The sequence below is a fragment of the Pleurodeles waltl genome, chromosome 8 (assembly GCF_031143425.1).
Source record: "Pleurodeles waltl isolate 20211129_DDA chromosome 8, aPleWal1.hap1.20221129, whole genome shotgun sequence".
In the NCBI taxonomy this organism is placed as follows: Eukaryota; Metazoa; Chordata; class Amphibia; order Caudata; family Salamandridae; genus Pleurodeles; species Pleurodeles waltl.
In genome coordinates, this window is record NC_090447.1 from 420,689,495 (window position 1) to 420,710,448 (window position 20,954).

At 40.8% G+C, this 20,954-nt stretch overlaps 1 protein-coding gene across 2 annotated transcripts in view; it reads right to left on the bottom strand.

The window, feature by feature from the left end:
* Positions 1 to 20,954, bottom strand: part of CYFIP1 (cytoplasmic FMR1 interacting protein 1) — a 546,797-nt gene that overhangs the window by 452,662 nt on the left and 73,181 nt on the right. For both annotated transcript variants that reach the window (XM_069204288.1, XM_069204289.1), the window contains exons 7-10: positions 19,539 to 19,635; positions 9,119 to 9,247; positions 7,729 to 7,833; positions 7,301 to 7,392 (exon numbers count right to left, since the gene is read on the bottom strand). In XM_069204288.1, coding sequence (XP_069060389.1) covers positions 7,301 to 7,392; positions 7,729 to 7,833; positions 9,119 to 9,247; positions 19,539 to 19,635 — 423 coding nt within the window. The remainder of the gene's footprint in view (positions 1 to 7,300; positions 7,393 to 7,728; positions 7,834 to 9,118; positions 9,248 to 19,538; positions 19,636 to 20,954) is intronic.

Below are 20,954 nucleotides of genomic sequence, written 5' to 3' on the forward strand. Positions count from 1 at the left end.
ACATTTTAGACAGAGGGAATATGCACTTTAGCACTGGTTAGCAGAAACAGGTCAGAACAAATAGGAGGAAGAAGTCACAAAGTTTGGGGATAATCTTGCAAAAAGGGCCGGGTCCAACAAGGAGCAAAAAGGTTTAGATCTGTGATTCGATTCCTCACGGGAAGTGAAGGGATGCACCAATGAAGTCACCTGCTTTGCATGTTAATTTCTGGTAAAAGTGAAGCAGCACACAACACGCTCCCGGAAGATCCTAGGCATAGGTGAAGAGGACATTACAAAAGGAGGCAGGAAGCAGTGGTCAGACAAAGGAGAGCGAAGACCATTCTGGCAGACAGCATGTCAGTAAAAAACAGAGAGGCATTCACCTCTTAAACACATTATAAAAGTGAATGTACTACCCAATGTGAAGGAGCTCAGCTGATCACCAGAGGAGATTTAAGGTGTAGGTCCAAGAACAGATGTAGGAAGCTGGCTCTTTATATATTGGACCAAAAGCATGTAAGGCACACGCTCATACAGAAAGGGAGACACACACTCAATAAAGAAATCATACACCAATTTATAAAAATAACACATACTTTTACATAAATTTTGATACTAAGAAGATCCGAATCAGATGAGTACTATTCGAGTTAGGAATTTTGACAAGTCTATTTTTCAGATGCAGTAAAGTTATCCAATGGAGGAAAAATAAGCACTGCAAACAGGTATAGTACAGCAACTTATGGGACCAATCTTGTGGACTTAGGGTAAGTATGGCGCAAGGTCCAAGGCCGCACCAGCAGGTGCACTGGGGTAGCAGGGTGCAATTCAACATTGGGTGGCCATAGTAAGTCTATGGTGATCGGTCCGGTTACAGAGTTGCTTAGGGATGGACTGGAAGATCAATCCAGGTCAACCCTGAGGTCCTCGGGCACTTGGGGACACTGTTGGTCCACTATTCCTTGGGCTGTGGGGCACAGTGGAAGGCAGTGGTGCCTTCTGCCTTCAGGTCCGCTGCTAGAGTTCCTCACAGTTTCAGGGGGCCCCGCAGAAACAGTCTGCTGGCGTGGACTGGGGGTCCAGTCTGACCAAGTCAACAAGGAGGCTCAGGTTTCACGAGGCTGGGAGATGTGGGGACACCCTTGGTCCTCTTCTCCTCGGTACAGGGCACACGGGTGCAGAGGTGTCTTGAGGCATCTGGTTTTGTCTTCAGGTAACTTGCAGTTACATGGGGGTCTGCAGAAACAGTGAAGTCCACAGTGGGCGAACTCAAGGTGGGCTTCATCTCTTGGGAGCCTGGGGGCCACGCTGACATTGCTTGCCCACTTTAGCTCAACTGGGCGGCACGGGTGCAGTGGTGATGTCTGGCATCAGGTTTTTGTAGGTCCTGGTCCTCACAGTTCTTTCTTGGGTGCCTGAGGATGCAGTGAAGCAGCTCCTCTGCTCCGAGGGAGTTCTTCTTGCCGATTTGTGAAGCACTGGCAGCTCAACCGGGTTCTTGGAGGCTGCAGGACAGGTCAGTCGCTCCTGGAGGGTCGGCTGCAGAAGGGTTGGCACCCAAGTCCGTCGTGCTCCTCTGTTCTTGGGTTCAGCAGGTTTCAAGTCCACTCCTTCTTTTTTATCCAGCGAAGATCTGAGGATCTGGTATCCTGGCTTCCCTAAATACTCAATTAAAGGGCCGTAAGGGGAGTAGCCAATGGGCTACTTACCCTTGGGGTCACTATACCCTCTAGATGACTGCCTCCTGTAGGTGGTGGGAATCACCCTGCCCTGTGCTTCTAAATTTCACCACATGCAAGATGGTGGAATTTCCTAGGCTGTGTTCACTTCAGACTGGTCATCTTAGGGGTGTGTTCAGTTTGGAAATGTAACACACCTCCTGTATAACTAGTTTTCCTGCCTGACCAGATGCCAGATGGGCCCTGGGGCAGAGGAGGGGGGTTGGCATCTCCCGCCGAGGAAGGCCAGTTCTCAATACCAAATGTGGTGGGCTTCTTTGAAGCTCCTGCCTTGGAATGCAGGTCATCCTGTGGGGAGGGGTGTGTAACACCCCTGCCCGAGCAGGCTTTTTTCTGACCTCCAGAGAGTAAAGGTTCCCTCCCTTGGGGGTCAGATTCTCATCTGTTGACAGCAGACTTGCTAGAACTGGTCAGTGAGCTCACCTGCAGTCAGTAGCTTTTTCACAGGGCACCTCTAAGGATCCCTCTGAGTGCATGTATTAATAAGTCCATCACTGGAATCAGAGAGGGTTTATTAATACGAGATGTTTAATACAAAACATCCCTATTTTCAGTGTAGCCATCATGTAGCTGGGGAACTTGTATTGACCAGTGTCCAGCACATGTATTTAAAATGGCTTCGCTGTTCACTTACTGTGTCTAAGATTCAACAAAGACATTGCAGGGGCATTTCTGCTCTTACAGATATGCCCACACATATAATATAATGCACCCTGTCTGAGGACTGTAAGACCTGCTGTAGGGGTGACTTAAAAATATTACATGCAGTGTTTAGGGAACATGGCACACAGTATGTGTGCAATGTTGTATTTTCACTTGTAAGGGAGCACCTTGTCATGCAGCCTGCAATGGCAGTCTGCTATGGGGTTGGTGCTGAGTCCCTCAGAGTGACAAGTTGTGCTGCAGCTCTTAGGGTCCCCTTCAGTACCCATGCCCTAGGAACCAGTGGTACCATTTACTAGGGACTTACAGAGGTGCTAAAGGGTCACTGGCAGTGCGGACCTGGTTAGCGGGAAGCCAGGGACTTCAATCAGAAGCAACCAGAACCCAACTTCCTACTACAGCCAGTAATGACACTTGAAAAGCTACTCCTGTATAATTGCCTGCTAGCCTTACTTTTTAATACATTTTTATTGGCATTGTACATTAAAATCAATAAATTAAACATAGATTATCATACCATGGCCAAACAACAAAGCCCACCTGCTCTGCAACTTATAAGTCCTTCCTTCCCCCAGTGCCCTCAACCCACTCTCACCCAACATACAACCTGGAGACAGAGCCCCTCGAAGTAAAAACTTCAGTATCTGTCTGAGTAGATTATTAATTGTACTGAAGAGTGCAGCCCACTCTGCTCTGGGACACTGTACAATAGTAACTTTCTAGCAATCTAAATCTCCCAGTTATGTCTTGGGGGCTATTTTCCTGCTCCAACAAACCCACTTAGTCTAGTGGGACTGCGCAAGATTGAAGTTCAGATGGTTTACCCAATAACACTTCTCCTCTGGTCCATATATGAAAGGGGCATTGCTATACTTTGCATGAAACACTTCCAGAAATAGGTTAAAAGAGTAATTTCTTACAGGCAGATCGTTGACTGATTTTCTCAGTAGGAACCCACTTACTGTAATGTTGCTATATGCACTAACTGGAAACCAAGAATCCAACAAAACGGCAGCCATATTGGAAGTGTTTCGAATGACTAGGGGGAAATTGTCATGGGGCTGACGTGTTAAGTTCGGGATGGCCCAAAGGATTGCACAGTCAAAGATTAGGGACAGAGCGGAACAGCAACAGGCCTTTTTAAAAAATGTTTGAGCTTGGTGAGCCTGATATGGACCTCACATACCATTCCTCTGCCCACTTCCCTTCTGAAAGGCTAGTTCATTTCTTTGTGGCTTACAATGTAGCTTCAGGAATTATAGCATTTACCACAGTACGAGTTGCCTTATCAGATCAAACACCTGTTGTAACACATTTTCGGTGCCCACATCATGTAGAGTGGGAGCTAGATGCTGCCTCATCGACTACCTACTCTAAGATTTCAACCTCAAAAAGAAACTGAAGATATCAACTTTTACTACAGAGAATGCCAGCGAGGGAATGCTGATAAAAACACTAGAAGGTATACTCTAGGAAGGCATGCAAGGAACCTTCATAGTGGCACCCTTTCACTTTAACAGAGCGAGGACAGAGATCAGAACAAACCATCAACAGTATTTGAAATTGGGGCAGAAATGGACCTTAACATGTGAAAGATGGCATTCAATTCTTGTGTCTTGCATGCAGGTGAGAACACTGGACACTGGTAAAGTGTAACATGATATTTAAGAACTAGGCAGACGTTCTCAGGTAACAACACATGACAATAAGTACTCAGTAAGCGAAGCAGAGGTCGATTCACAAGTTCACACACACCAAGGTCAGAGAATAGTAGCACCTCAAGCTGAAGCTTAGGACAAACCCACAGGAACTGATGACATAATTCGAAGTATACCTAGGTTGAAATTAGGGAAAGTCCCCTGCCCAGAAAACTTTAAAGTCTTATTTCATAACCCGCATTCCAAAATGTTGGCCCTAATTCTCACAGATGCTTCAAGTCTTTTAGAGAGTCAGGCATAGTAGCAGACTTTATGTTAGATGCTGGGGTGGCAGTTGTTTAAAATCTTGCACAATGTGCATCATCTACATTGACACCCCCGCCCCGATTCTTGATGTAAAGGTCTTTACAAAGGATCTAGGGACTTGGCTAGGTCTGCTGATGAATGGACTGCTAGGCTGGATCAATCCAAGTTTAATATGGACCACTGTTGTGACAACAGGAAGAAAATTCTCCATCTAGTATAGAATGTCCATCACAGCTGTAACAATACCATTCTCAGACTTGTAGGTGTATGGTACCTCCTTAGCAGTTCGGGCTTGACTGTTCCCATGGGAAGCAGGGTCAAGACTGATTTGCATATGTCTGGATCCAAACTGAGTTGATATGGTGGGCAAAAATACCAATGGATTAAACCCATTATCTTTGTGACTTGGGATGAATGTTTGCATTGTTCAGCATTCCGTCCATCATCTGCTCTTTTTGCAATAGACAGAAAGTAGGCACAGGAGCAGGGAGTTATACTTATAATCCATGACTGGAGTGAAACTAATGATTTGACACATAATAGTTAAGACCAAGGTATTCCACAAACTTCCAGTCACCTTTCACACCTATTAGTGAAAAGTCTGACTTTTCGACAAAATGGGAGAGAATCAACCACGGACGCTGGAGATAGCTACATTGTTTGAGAGGAAACTCAAAGATTTCAAGGACTTTAAGAGGGAATATGGTTATACGAAGATTGTGTGTTTCTATTACCTACAAATCAAGCAGTGGGCCTTACACCCACAGGTCACGTAGGGGGTTACATGGAAACATATGATAGTCCAACATTGAATGAAAAAGAAAGACACACATTTGATCTCCTGGCCATACTAATGTACAAGACCCTAGGCCAACAGCCATGGGAAAAGGACGTGGGAGGAGAAATGTTCAATGGAAATTGAGAGAAAACCTATAACAGAGCTAGGATGGCTTTGTAAACAGCTAAGGAAAGGGAGGGCTTGCCTTCTTATGGATATCAAACCCCCTGAACAAATACACAAATGATATGAGGAGAAATCTTCCCTTCTGCAGGAGAGGTTGAGAAGCAACAGGGTCATTAATGTATACGCTGGGGCATTATTCATAATTAAATCCTGGATTTCATTCTGAAGGCGAGATTGTGTATATTTCTGCAACCAATATGCCAAAAGACCTGGGAGTCGCACTGTTGGGGCTCTGGTATAAGGACCTACTGGTCACCAACAGGGAAATAGATAGTCATGGCAACAGTGGCAGCAATACAATCAATATTTTAGATAAAGGTAAAAAAAACAACTATCCTGGAGACACAGGAAATTCCTTATTTGGGAATTTCTGGCTTTCAAGAAAATTATGGTGCCATTAGAACACATAATCAACTTCTTTGACACAAACTGATCTTCGTTCCTAAAGCACCTCTCTGTCTAAAATTGAGAACTAACCGGACAGAATTTTGTTTTTTGAAGTGTTACAAGTGATACTAGAAATATTAACACAAATCCTTTCTGATTACAATAAAATAGAGTGCCTCAGCACACCATCGTCAGAACAATAAAGATTGCCTTAGGTAATGATCCTAGAGCTTAAGCGGTCAGCGTGAAATAACAGAAGTCAGAATTGGGAACGGATGGCATGAGGAGATCAAGTCTTATTTTTTTTATTATTCCATTGCATGTTTCACTGCTGGCAGGTTGGGTGTAGGCTACGGTAGAGGTTATTAAAACTCAATCAAAAACAGTCTACTCAAAAATAGTTGGTATCAAAAGGGTGCAGGTTTTAACAGAGGGAAAACTATTCTACCCAGGTAGAAAAAAATTAAGTTATTAAGTGCAAATGGAATTTATTGTCATAGTCTCACATGCTGAAATGTACATATGCAGATCTCCATGTGCAAAAAGAACTTCCACATGCAAGTGTTCATGGGAATCACCAACAGTCTGAGAACTCAAAAGAAACAGATAATGTAATCAATAAGTAGGAATATGTCAATTGACCACCCAGAAATATGATTCACCATTCTGCCCTGATGCTGGAGTAGCTTGATACAAATATATTCAAAAGTAAACATCAGTTCAAACATGTTACTCTTTAATGAACAGTAGGAGTATTAATACATAATGTATGAGAGCGTATCACAGCGAAAACATGCTAGAAATATAATGGCCATATTTTTGCTTTGGATAAAAGGTTTAAGGGTCTGACTACCTAGATGAAAAAAACAATGTTAAAAAAATCTGTTGCCATACTACACCACTGACATGTTGTTCAGTCTGGCTTTTAATTATTCAATGAATTCTTCTGTTCCACTATTACCACTATTTATATAAAAGATGGTTATTATAAATACCACTATTTATAAATAAATACCACTATTTATATAAAAGATGGTTATTAGAACATGAGTGAAAAAACAAACTGTGCCAGAAAACGGTAACTTGGAACAGAAGGAACATACTTTTTTAAATCTACAAAGTTTACAAGACAATGTTTATGTACTGAAATACCACTTTTTCACTTTTTGTGTCACATTCAGAATGTGCCCATATTTACCCATGTGACCCGGTATTCTACACAGTCTAAAACATTTTAAAAAGTCACTGAAACATGCTGGGCAAGATATTTTTTAATGTAGCACCACTACCTGTGCATTTCCAATTACTGCATCCCAGCAGTAAATATCACTAAAAACAGAAGTGGTAGAAAAAACCCTATATAGATATATTTGGCTATGAATGTTTGTGCAGTTTGCCTAATCGGCATACACAAGAGTTTCACTTGCATTCTTTCTTTATTGTTCCTAGCCTTCTTAAGTTGAATTAAATCCCTCTTAATAACAGAGAAAAAGATTGGGCGGTGTGTACCAGGTCATGTGTATTCAGCACAGTTCAAAGCATTTATAATTCCAAATATGCCTATAAAGTCTCCAAAGTATGACGGACTACTAAACGTTTACCTGGACTTGTTTTCCTCATAATGGGCACTTGTCTTGATATATCTTGCCAGCTCTATCTGCATGTCTCCAAAGAGTGGAACCACCTGGAGTTGCTATAGTCAAGTAAAGAAATGCTTAAAGTTAGCTGAAATGCTCAAGTCCAACAAAAGACCCAAATGATGCGCTGTTAGAAGAGCAAGAATGAATTAACAAATATTCTGCTGTGCTGATTTGATTAGAAGGTGCTTGTTCACTACAATACACTTGAGACTGCCTCAAAAACTAGCATTTTCAATGGCACAGAAGTAGAGAGCACCAGGTCCAGGACATTATATATATATATGTTTGCCAAATTTAAAATAATGCGCAATAGAAATTATTCCAAAAGTATGACAGCAGAATCTGAGCATAGTAATATGTCTTCCTGTTGGCAGTATAGGGAAACATACCTTAAAGTATTTGTCTATTTTGCTTAGGTTTATCCGCTTTTTGGCATCCAGTTTGTAGATATTGCTAACACTTCCATCCATCAGGTACAAGCCAAAGCCCATGACCTGGAGACAACAGAAAGCATATTATTTTTAAACACAAAAGAAAAAAAAACTTTTATTAATTGTAATGCACACTGATTAAAACTGATTAAATGTGACCATAAGTCACAAGAGCCCTTTTCATTCGCACAGCCAGCACAGCTTACTTGGTGAATGGAAAGGTATAAATTGTAATACATACAAGTTCACTGTGATTTGTAACTGTGATCATAAATTGCAATCAACAGAGAGAACTTGTGTGATTTGCAAAAATGCACAAATGCACAGTGGCCATTTATTTACTGCAGAGCATGGAAAGGTTACCGAATGCCCACAGTGAGCAGTAACTATTCGCAAAGAGTAAGCTGTTAATATTGAACCGCTTTCACTGCGCTTGTGCATAGTGAGGATCCGACGTCAGTGTCATGGACCAGAACATGCAATATCCCAGATGCTAAATTCAGAATGAGATCAGTTTTTGTTTTGGGTCCAATCTGCCCTGTAGATTTACATTTTTGAATACTAGCAAACTGGTTAAGAAGTAGTGCATCTCTGCCAGGCTTTCAAAGGCCAAGTAGATTGAGGTTACTTTATTTGACCCCAAAGGAGCCACCATTTTTACTCTGCAAAAGGCATGCACACTTGCCTGTTGACTGGTTTCTCTAAAGAAAATATTCACCATATATTGGACTACTCTGCTTCATTAAGCATAATTCCCAGCTACAACTGGAAAAGTGGCATAAAAAGGTATATTCCCTGGAGCTAATCACTTTACATAGCCAACAGTCCACTTAAAGAATGTGTGTTTGGTGAGCAAGTTCACTCTGTTTCAATTTAGGATAAATATTTCACCCACATTATACATATTTAGTTCAAAGCATTTGCAATACATTTACCAGGTCTCAATCTAATGCTTCACTGGACAATGGCTTTTATTCAATGTTTCAAGTGGAATAACCATCTGGAGTTATTCCTTACAGGAAACCTATAAAAAACTGGTGCATATGCATAAGATGTTATACTTTAACTGTACCTTAAATACAAGAAAATGTATGGGAGTTCCACATGTACACAGATGAGCACAGCCAAAATCTTAGTAGTTTTAAGAAGAGTAATTTAGTTGTCTCCTCAAGCATCAGAGCTCATATCTTTTCATAATGGTGCAATTTTGATGAGAAGTGCATGTTGGGGACAAGTGCTTCCTGAGTTAACAAATTATGGGTGAAAATTGTGAATTGTCATTTTGTGTGTCCTTCAGTTTCCCTTCTGTTGGTAAATGGTTTTCAAACTTAATTTTAAAAAAACTCACCTTCAACAGCATGTGCTTTTCACCAGGAGTTAGATACATCTTATCATCATAGTACTCCACACAAATATTTACAATATCAGCCAGGAGCTCTTCGTAGCCAGCAATCACTTCAAGCTGCTGCTGCAGAGACTAAACAACACAAAAGGGAGTATTACATAATTAAAGCACTATACAGAATTCAAAGGCATGCAGTTAATTGAAGTAAATAATGCATGCAAAGACAGCAACGTGTTGAGCACTAAACTGTGGTTGGTATAATTCAACAACCTTGCTCACTTCCAACATAAGACAAATTAAGCAAAAAACATGGTAACATTTTACTGGTCATATCTTCTGAGGAAAGTTGCAAACTGCAAGACTTTATCATGTGAAACATTAAAACAATGATTATCTCTTGGGATTGTGAATGACAAGATGTGTTTTGCTAAGCGATGAACTACACAACTACAGACCGACCCACTTCAGGGTCAGCCATCAGAAAACCGTAGGTGAATAACTCACTCAGAAAACCAAAAAGATATATATAAAATATGTGATGACTGGAGTTCACAAACTAGACTTTCTGAAAATTAAGGCACACAGAAAACATTTCAAATACAATAAGCTACATTATTTTAGTGCTAGCTGCAGTTTTAGGTGGAGTGGGTAAATAAATTACTTTGGGAACGAGCAATCCTTCAGTAGGGGCCCTAATGGCAACTATGTCTTGCTTTCCTAGGAGGCAATGGAAGACTGCTTCTGGGTAATGATACAGATTGCTCTCCGTCCTGCATATTTCCTTTGAGACTCTTAGTTGAATGCAAAACCTAAATGTCTGAGAGGAAACATAACAAAAGCAACTTGTTCTAGGAAAATACTGTACCAATCAAAGATAGCACTATGTACAAGAAGTACAAATTACTCTCCATATTGGCTCTTAAACTTTTCAGTAATTAGCTTCTCATCCAGCCAGACTCATGTATCTCCGGGCGACAGAACTCGAACACACACACCGCATTTATTAAACACAATCCTAACAAAGTCACAGGATCCTAAGTGATTTTCCTTCGTGAACATCCATTCTACACTACAGCCCTCTCCTCTCCATCTACACTCATGGGTTTGAATAGACTGGGTTGGAAGGTTCATCTGAAGAAGTGTTCCAAGTGCTAATATGTGGCCGGTTCCTGGTCTTCCAGTTTCAAGGTATGCAGCTAACAGCCCACATGAGTAGCAAAGACATTTTTCCGAACAGGAAAAAGGCAATGGGTTTTCTGAAAGAACAGTTAGTTCAAAATCTTCTCCACGGTGAAAGAAGGATTTAGAAACACAGAGGAGAGCTACGCTCCTCATTAATATGGAAATCTGAATCTGATGGAGCGTTTAGCAAAAATTGCATGTTTTTAGGACAAGGATATCTTTACAGAAGACAACATAGCATGGCTCGAAAAATGATTAAAATGTTACTAGACCAGCAGGTGTCTGTAACTGTAATGTTTTTGACCAGTAAACTGGTCCCAAATTGTGTGATCCTAGGCATATAGTTTACAAAGTTGCCTTTTTCTTAATTCTCACATAAGAAGGCACCTTCAAATATGTGAACTCAGCATTTCTGCAGTACAAAACCCTCTTTTGTTTGATTAAGTAGACTAAAGTTTGCTGCATGCTTCACAATAATCTAGCCCACATAACCACGAAGTCTAGCCCACATAACCTAGGACTTCTTTTAGTTTACTAACAACATTGAGAACGTTTTTTATATGACACTTGATTTCTGAGTAGTTTGGGAACTGGCATCTATTGACTGTTGATTGTGACTGCACATTTTAATTCCTAAGCCATCTACCTGGGGCAGTGTGTTGTAGAGGATTGGTAAGCCAATCTAGTTGGTATTCTCTGCCTAGTCTTACCACCCACATTGGAACAAGCCTGATACTATACATGATATGGGCAAACATTGAAGCACTCCACAAATCTAAAAGACAGTACATCTATATTGAAATATATTTCAGGGGCGATGGGGATGATAGATAAACAAATTGCCAATGTTGAAGGAGAACTGTTGACATCTAAAGAACAAACTTCCCAATCATTAAAGCATACTGGGATGCCTGATGATACTATTCATAGTGATCACAGGGCTGTGAACATAGAAGCAAGGCACACAAATGGATGCATTCAAGACACTTCGAATTTAATCCATACTCTGGATGACCTTTCCCCTGTAGCTAAACGCCCAAGGAAACCGGTGGTAGGAACAGTAGATAATTCCCCCAATAAATCGTTAAAGAAAGATTCAACAACCACACTTGGTAGACAGCCATTAAATAAACTATCTTGAAAGAAAATGTTAAGTAATTCAGCAGACACGACTCGAACTCTCCTCACAAAACTTTATGATCTAGTAAATACTCTGAAATCATCAATTGGGGCCTCATTGGACTCTTTGTCAGAACGTTTAAAAGCAGTGGAGAGCAGTCTCGAGGCAGGCTTAGGAATTATAAAGTCTCTACAACTTGAAGACACATATTGTGTGAAAAAAGTCTCTAGTACTCCACTGCTGACTCCAAACTATGAATCTAATATCCAACTTGCTACGCAAGACAGGATAGATGATCCATATTTGAAAGCAAAGCCCCTGATAAAATTACACCCACCATCATCAGCATTAAACTCTAATCAATTACACCTGACCTCAAAGACTTTGACCAAATCACAACCACCTCTACCACCACTTAATGCTAGAATATTAAAGACAGTAAATAATTCTATACCCAGGGCAGGGATAAATCAGTCCCAGCTTAACTTAGGAGGGAGTCAACGCCCCAAAATAAGATCTTCGAGGCCTACACAAATCCCTAGTGACCTGCTACATCTTCCACCGGAGGCAACTCCATATGTAGTGGTCCTGGCTAATGTTTCATCTCTAGATGACCGACAGCGGGAATCATGGTCGGCTTTGAGGAACAAGGCTCTTAATTGGATAGGAACACGTCTGGGCTCTGGAATGGTGGGGGTCCTATTTGATGATATAAAACTGCTTAGAAGAGTTAAGTGGATCCGAAGTAGCAAAAAAGCATTGGAGGGAGATTGTGTGGTTCTTTCATTCAGATCCCCAGATTTAGTGGATAGAATTATCCGCGATCTGGGAGCTAGGCAAGCTACTTCTCAGGGAATTTCTCTACTACCCTTGGGTCTTTTTTTTTTTTACCAAAGACCTGTGGGGCATAATTTTAAGAAACCACAATTAGTAAGTAGAATACCTTCATTTAGTCCAGATCCTCTCTTCCTTCTCGTAATAGATTCCAACTTCTTACTACCTTAGAAGGTCTGGATTGACACAGCATGAATAAGAAAGACCCTTCCCATGAAATGGTCAAGGAAGTACATACAGAAGGGCTTGGTACGAATAAGGAAGAGATATTTTATGATGTGGTACTGGAAAGGAATTCAGCAGGAACCCAGTTAAAGTAGAGAAATTTCCCCTTAAAAGTAATTCATACAAAAGACGGAGGCACACCCCCTTTAATTACAAATAATGCGTATTGTCAAACCCAACAGAAACCGGAAATAGCCTTACTTTACTGGAACATCGCAGGCCTAGCTAACAAGATTAGTGATGAGCTTTGGGTGAATTTTATAGAAGACTTCTCATGCATATGTCTTCAGGAGACCTGGCTATTAAACCCTGCCCATATAAATGGATACAAGACATTCCACACACCGGCTGTACAGACCAAACACGGAAGGTCAAAAGGAGGCCTATGTACATATATCTCCACTAAGCTATGGCTGCAGAACCTAAAGATGCAAACTATGAGATCGCACTATCAAATGATAGAGAGTAATTTGGATCAGAAGACTCACTTAGTAATCATTAATTTTTACAATAACGCACCATCAGGAGAAATTCCCAATATCCTAACGGCAATTGGAGAGGATTTAAAGAAAATATGTGCAAGTAATAGACGTGAGACACTCATCGTTTGGGGTGGTGATTTTAATGTTCATCTCTGTAAAGAAATCTCGGAAAAGATATGTGGCTGGGATATTGAAGATATTGGTCCAAGACCTCACTTCTCACATAACATTCAAGGAGATGCAATGAACGTAATGGCTCAAAAATATGACTTGTCTTTTGTAAATGAATTATACTTTGAAGAACCTCAGTTTAAACCAACTTTTAATGGAAGGGGTGCTGATACAGTGATTGATTATGTTTTAATGTCAACCCACTTTGCACATTATCTCACTAAGTATATACTTCATGATATTGCAATAAGTGACCATTTCCCTCAGAGCCTGAAACTCTTACTAACTCCCTCGACATCGGCCAAAGCTGATAGGGTCATACTGGCAAACGACATCAAACTAGTTCCGAGCAATGGATACACACTTAGATGGTCCCAGACAGACCCAAATACCTTACTGAAACAGTTAATATGCGACCATAATCAAGCCTTTGTAGACTGTCTTACCGAGAACATAGAGCCAGGAAAGTGTTTAAGTGCCTCTTTGCAGATTACGCAAGGCGTAAAAGAAGCTCTTACCATTAGAACGGGAAAGGCAGGACAGAAAAGGGAAATGGGTTGGTTTGACAATGACTGCTCAAAAGCACATAAGAGACTAAAAAAGGCTTTAAGTGCCCCAACAAGATGCCTGACTGAAGTACGTACGTGTAGACAGGAAAATAAGACAGCTATAAAAAAAAGGAAAGCAACCTTGAAAGGAAATCTGTGGGAAACCTTACACAAAGCTAGTTGTATGAAGGACAACACCATCTTCTGGAAAACAATAAATTCTCCTGTGCTAGGGGCTAGAGATACCCCTAGGATGGAAATTGCAATTTCAGAAGTAGAATGGATTGCCTATTTCTCTAAGATATATTTGCAGCCCAGTGATGTAAATCCTACACATTCCTTTAAAGGCCCAGGTTCCCAGGAAGGCCCACATCTGATTATAACACCTCAGTTTAGCCTTGAGGAGGTTGTGGAAGCCATAAATTCAAGTAAAGCGGGGAAAGCCCCGGGTCCTGATGGTGTTCCAATAGATTTATATAAGACTAACATGCAGCTATGGGGCCCCTTATTGACGCAGACATTGAGGGCCATTTGCATACAAGGACCCCCATCATCGTGGCGAGATTCTAATATTGTCCCTATATATAAAAAAGGTGATCGCCGCAATCCAGCCTGCTACAGGCCAATCTCCCTACTTGATCCATCAGCTAAATTAGCAGGGAGAATTATCTTGAACAGACTTCAAACATGGGCAGAAGAAAATGGTATCCTATCTCCAGTCCAGTATGGTTTCCGCACAGGAATAGGCACGGTGGAGCAGGATCTGTATCTAAGCATCATTATTGGAACGTACACAAGGATTAGAGAGGGTAATCTGTACTTGGCCTTTATAGATTTATCATCAGCATTTGACTGCGTACTACATGAGAAGCTATGGGACATCGTAAGCAGTATGGGGGTAGAACCATCAATAATTCAGTTTATACCGGACCTGTATACTGGGTGTAGAGCAAGAGTGAGGTACGGGCTAAGAGGGGAATGTACCAGGCTATTCGACATACATAGAGGAGTGTGCCAAGGCTGCGTACTCGCTCCATTCCTGTTCTCAATATATATAAATAATTTAGAATGTGAGCTGATAAGTAAATGTAAAGATCTTCCCCATATAGGTAACCGTGCTGTCCCGGCGCTACTCTATGCAGATGACACAATGCTTATGGCCAGGACACCACTTGCCCTCCAAAAACTTTTAACTGCCTGCATTACTTTTATGGCAGACCTGGGACTTACCGTTAACGTTCTAAAACTTTTATAATGAACTACGGTAGGAAATATGGTAAGACTTATAATACTACTATCCAGGAGGGGAAGGTGGAAATAGCCCGAACATTCTAATACCTGGGCAAAATGTTTGAAAAACAGGGTTCCTGGTCACATTGTATGAAAACGAAAAAAAAACAGATTATTAAGACAACGGCGGCTCTGAGGTTTTTTTCAAAAAGGCTAGGGGGGATTACCCCGCTGAACATGGTAAAAATCTACAGAGCCAAGTGTATCCCGGCTGCTATGTAAGGATCAGGTATCTGGGGGTATATTAACTGTAAACCGATCCAGACGGTGGAAAATGATTTCTTCAGACACCTGTTAATGGTACCTAACGGCACATCGTCGTGTATCAGTCACATGGAGCTAGGGGTCTAGTTTTGAGCTGATTTGATAAAGATCCAGCCACTACTATTATAGCACAAAGTCTGGACTTCTGAGCATACTGGATTAAATAAGGCTATTGTATCTGACTCTATGCCGTCAATATACTCGTCAAGGGTCCCCTGGTTGAGATATATTATTGCCTTTTTTGAAAACATGGGCAGTAAAGAATATTATACAAACCCAGACTCACTGGGAAAAATCACCAGGAAGGAACTGAGGGCCTGGACATTAAAGTATCTAGAAGATTGCGATGGGAGGTAGAATCAAAAAAGTCCAGCATTATGTCTAACCAACTAATTTTGTCTGTGGAGGGCATGCAGCCCTACCTGGTAAACGTGGTAAATCACCGGCATCGCTTTGTTCTTACAAGATTGAGGCTGGACACCTTCCATCGCTTGGTGACCTTTCCAACTATGAATGACTGGAGCACTACCTTAAGGCCATGTCCCTGTGACGCAAAGGCATCCCAAACCACAATTCATGTGGTTTTATTTTGCAAATTTTACGCTAACCAGAGAAAGCGCCTTTTAGTGCCCCTTTTAAGATCAACTAATTTGCGTCACTGCCGTAGCGCGTATGTTAGACTTCAGGTTTTATCTTCTACTGAAATGTGTGGAATTTTAGCAGATGTTTTATGTTCTGTATTAACTGTAAGAAAGTTCATGGGGGTATTGGTGTAATTTTAACCAGTCTATTTAAATACTTGTGATTGGGAAATCCGATGATATGTTTTTTATCTTTGATATTTATTTTTATTATTTAATTCTATTTATTGTGCTATTATATAGAAATGTGTTTTTGATACTTTTTTGACTTGCTGAAAGTCGAATAAAGTTTGTACTACTACTACTACATTGTCATCAGGGCAGGAGTGTTTCTCAGTTTGTTTAAACACTCAATTTTAATAAATATATCACTAAACCGCTACACACAGTAACTTTCCAAGAAATGTCCAAAAACCTCTCCATTAATTTGCAGCTTTACTGATAAAACTATATAGTGTATTAACAGTCTGGGAAAATTGGGCTTCAGAAAACATATCCTTTGCACATCAACATGTAAAGTATTCTTATTTGTTTTCATCCTATTAAAATATGTTTTCATCACACAGAAATATAAAAAAAGGGCTTTCACAACTGCTGAAATATATTTTGAAATGTTTGCACAGTTGACTTAGTCACTTAAATGTTGTGTGTTAGGAAAAACATGGCACCCTATATCCTTTAATTTTACATTATAAACAGCAGGTCACACAGTTCACCTTACAAAGTCCTGGAACTCTGCAGTTGGAAAGAGAATTAATTGTAAGAAAAACTGACTTTTGACCTCTGTCTGTGAATATAGAGAAAAGACAGACATAAGAACAAGATTTAATGGCACTTTTTATTGCCCCTCCACTTTTCAACTGAACAGAACAGCTGTTCAGTGTCAACTCGCCAGAAGGGAGGAATAAGTATTAAAAATAGCTTGACCTGGTCAAATAAGACTCGCCCATGCAAGTGGTCGAGTGGATTTTTCAAACCCTGCATAAGATTCACAAGGCAAAAAAGTACACTTCATTCATTCACCATGATGTGAAAGTATTTGCCAGAACAAACCACAGGAGTCACTTAAAATAATCCTGGATCATAGCATTTTCTTGGAAATTCAATAAGCTCCTTATGCTATCAGGTAAGATTTGCATGAAACAAAGTGCATCCTAGACCTGACCAGGTGAAACAAGAAAGATAAAACTTCAACGAGAAGAGGTTGAGATCTTTAGATATGGCTCAATGGCATATCAGGTGACGTTTGCACTTGCAATGATTGACTTACTCCTAGTTACCTGAATAACCAAGTGAGCCCTTGACAAGTTTAGGACCACCTCTTCACAAGCTTCTGCTCCTTCTGCAGAGCTAGGCACACATTTTCCCTCTCTCGGTAGGCAGGCTTTGTTGCTCACAGTGAAACCTACGTTCCCCTATCACAAAGTGCAGACTTCAGGTGATGTCCCGTAGTCATTGGAAGACTGGCTAGCATGCTGAAACCTGTCCTTGTCGCACAGCAGTCCTTAAGTACTCTGCAGCACACTACCTTCAATGGTCATAAAAAAACTTGCAACTGAAACAAAGTGTACTGTTTTGGATTTCATGTATAAACATGTCATCAAACCAGAATAAGGACCCACTGTGTAAGCTTTTAGACCCAATTTGGGTTTGTTCTCTTTCAAATGTAATTTTCATACTTTGAACAAAAGAAACTGTAGTCCTGCCCCTCACCCTTAACATCTACACACATCCATATGCTCAGAACAACTAATCAATAGTCCTTTGCTAACAAGGGCCTTGTGAAATTTCTAAAGGTGTCCATCTCTATTTTCCTCATTCCAGCACCTGGGGTTCCATACTGCACCCATAAGAACAGAAGCAATACACTTCAACTGTCTGGGGAAGCTATCATCAACCTCCATCTTATACTATGCACAAGATTAAGGTTCACGCCTGTGAAATCCTAAATAGATAAATATCTGGACACAAAATAAATTCACAAAACATGCTAAGCTGCCACCACCACTTTATGCAATGTACCCAGGGCAAGGACAGTAGTACATTGATTTATATGAGGGCCTAATTGGAGCAACCCACTCTAGGCCACAGGACAGGTCCTGGACCTCACAATGCCAAAGAGCGGCCTAGGCCTTTGTGCACATGTTAAGTTAGTGTTACACCATTCTCAAAATAAAATCAGGATATCAGTTTTCACAAGTAGTAGGGCACTCAGGGTAGGGGAATACACCTGTTTACCATGCAGGGTGCATTACTGTCAAGATGCGATTCATATGGGCTGCGTCAGTGAAACGTTAGGAGGCAAAGACGGTGGGAAGAGCCAAAGCCAGTGGTTCAAATGGGAGGTATAGCAAATGAAATTGACTGAGGATGAATCATGCACTGAGAAAAAGATCCTATGGATTTAAAAGAACGGAGATGTGAGAAGTGGACACATATGCAGGTGGTAAGATGTAAAGGCTGCGCACAATTGAGTGCTTCAATGCATACTTGAATGTTTATTGCACAAAAGATGCTCTGTTCCAAAATCTAAGATATCCTGTGAGTTTGTGGAATAGGTCACAGATTTTAAATGTATAACAGTCTGTTATTTGACAACTAATGTAACCTTGAAAAAGACTTGGAAGACTAGAGCATTCTCAAGTCTGACACAAAGGGCTCATGTAGAGTTCGGAAAAATGGGAGCTCTCACAAAAAGGCAGCGGATGTGCTCTTTACCATATCTGGAGTGCCATCGACTATCATGTAAAAGTATTTGGTGAATGGGAAATCTGTAGGCCTGGGAGAAGTTAACGAAATTCTACTATGTGGAACTCCCCAAAGTGCCAAAAAAACTCCACCAACCAACGCGGACCTTGACGAGCGGCGGTGTTTGGGTAATTCAGTATGTGCTGATTTTCAGCACCAGGAGGTTCTCCCATGCTGCAAAATCAGCGCCAACGACATCATGCGGAGCGCCAGAGTGCGCTAACTTCTTTCTGCCACTCAACTAGACTTTCTACTCGAGTAGCAGCTTCTTCAACATGAGCGTCAGCTTTCTCAATGTGAGTGTTAGGGACCTGCTGCTACAGCAACGCATTCAGAAATCTTGTTCTTTAACTTAGCAATTTCCTTCGCTCCACGCGGAGTGCGCAAAACTCCGCAAACTCTGCTGGCAGAGCGGAATTCTTTGCTCACACCTAGAATTGTGCCTTGGTTTTGACGGCGTACTCTCTTTATCAAACTCTAAAGTAGGCCCCTAATGCACAGTTCTGTTCTGTACACACTCTATCCATCAATGAGCTATTAAGATAAGAACTTTTGCATGACTACATTCTTCAGGCAATAGGGGTGGCAATAAAGTATCATTCTATGGTAGACATGACCAGCAGATTTTGCTTTATGGGATCTAACAGACTATAGTGCATCAAAACGCCTATGTTCTTCTGTACAACAGAGGGGTAGGCCCAAACTGAAAGGCCCAAAATTATTAAGACCTAAGTTCTTTTGTTCATCCCACAACCAAGTATCTCCATTTGTCTGTCATTTTATTTTATCTCATATAATTAGAGCATATTTAGTTATGGGTCATAACTGGACATGTTCAGAGACCCACAGATTTAACGTCTTACCTTCATTAACCCCTGTAAAATATGGAGTAGAGTCAGAAGTGTTGCAACCACTTACCTGAGTGATCTTATTGTGATTTGCTAGAAACATGGAGAGGTTCTGTGATTCCTGGATGGACTGTGGATCTGCCATTTTACGCAAAAACTGAGCAGCTCTTGGAAAACAAAGGGGAAACAGACATTCAGAACTGACAGAGCAGTTACTACGATTAAAAATACATGTCCCATCAATGAATGGATGTTGAATTCTGTTCAGTTTTTTCACAAATCAGAATCCTCAAATCTATGGGTTCTCAACAAAATAACAATTGGTCATTAAAAAATACTGAATACAATTGTGTCTTTGTCATTACAGAGCATAATACTCCTCAGCAGGAGTGCATGTTATCATTCCGCAGCTCAATCTCTCGCACACTTCCAAACACTTCATATGGTGTGACTACCTTCGGTTGCTATCATCTTTTTAAATATAGTTTTTACTCTTTTCTCATCTTTTTCAGGCAAGATGATTAAAGCTTTGTCTCACCTTTGCAGCTCACATACCCAATATTTGGAATGTTTTCACATGCATAATAAAATACTACTTTTGCTCCCTGCTTTTAAAGCAAGCAAGGGCATCTTGGAAATAACAATATTTGTTTAATGGACTTCAAACATTTTTATCTGGCCACCGAATGACTGAAAGTCAAATATAGGACACTATATAAAACACAGCTTGGTTTAGATGGTATTATGCACTTCCTCTACAGCTAGCTGATCTCCCACCATGTCCCTGAGGTTAGAAGGAGGGTTTTTCTGGTGTGGCGGCTGGCCAACAGTTTCAGAGGGTGGGACAAGAAACTAACCAAACAGACTCCACTCTGGAGGGGCCAATGGCTGATTCACACTGCGGAACTGGAAGGAGTCCAGTGTTGGAATCTGGCTGGGATCACAACACTGGGGGCATATGGCGGGGTTTCCACGTGCAGTCTTTTTAAGACCTGCAAACTCACTTTAGCCACTACACACAGTAACTTTCCAAGAAATGTCCAAAAACCTCTCCACTAATTTGCAGCTTTACTGATAAAACTATATAGTGTATTAACAGTCTGTGAAAATTGGGCTTCAGAAAACATATCCTTTGCACATCAACATGTAAAGTGTTCTTATTTGTTTTCATCCTATTAAAATATTGTTTCCTCACACAGCAACTACTGAAATATATTTTGAAATGTTTGCCCAGTTGACTTAGTCACTTAAATGTTGTGTGTTAGGAAAAACAAGACACCCTACATCCTTTTTATTTTACAGTCTAAGCAGCAGGTCACACAGTTCACCTTACAAAGTCCTGGAACTCTGCAGTTGGAAAGAAAATTAATTGTAAGAAAAATTGACTTTTGACCTCTGTCTGTGAACATAGAGAAAAGACAGACATAAGGACAAGATTTAAAGGCACTTATTATTGCCCCTCCACTTTTCAACTGAACAGAACAGC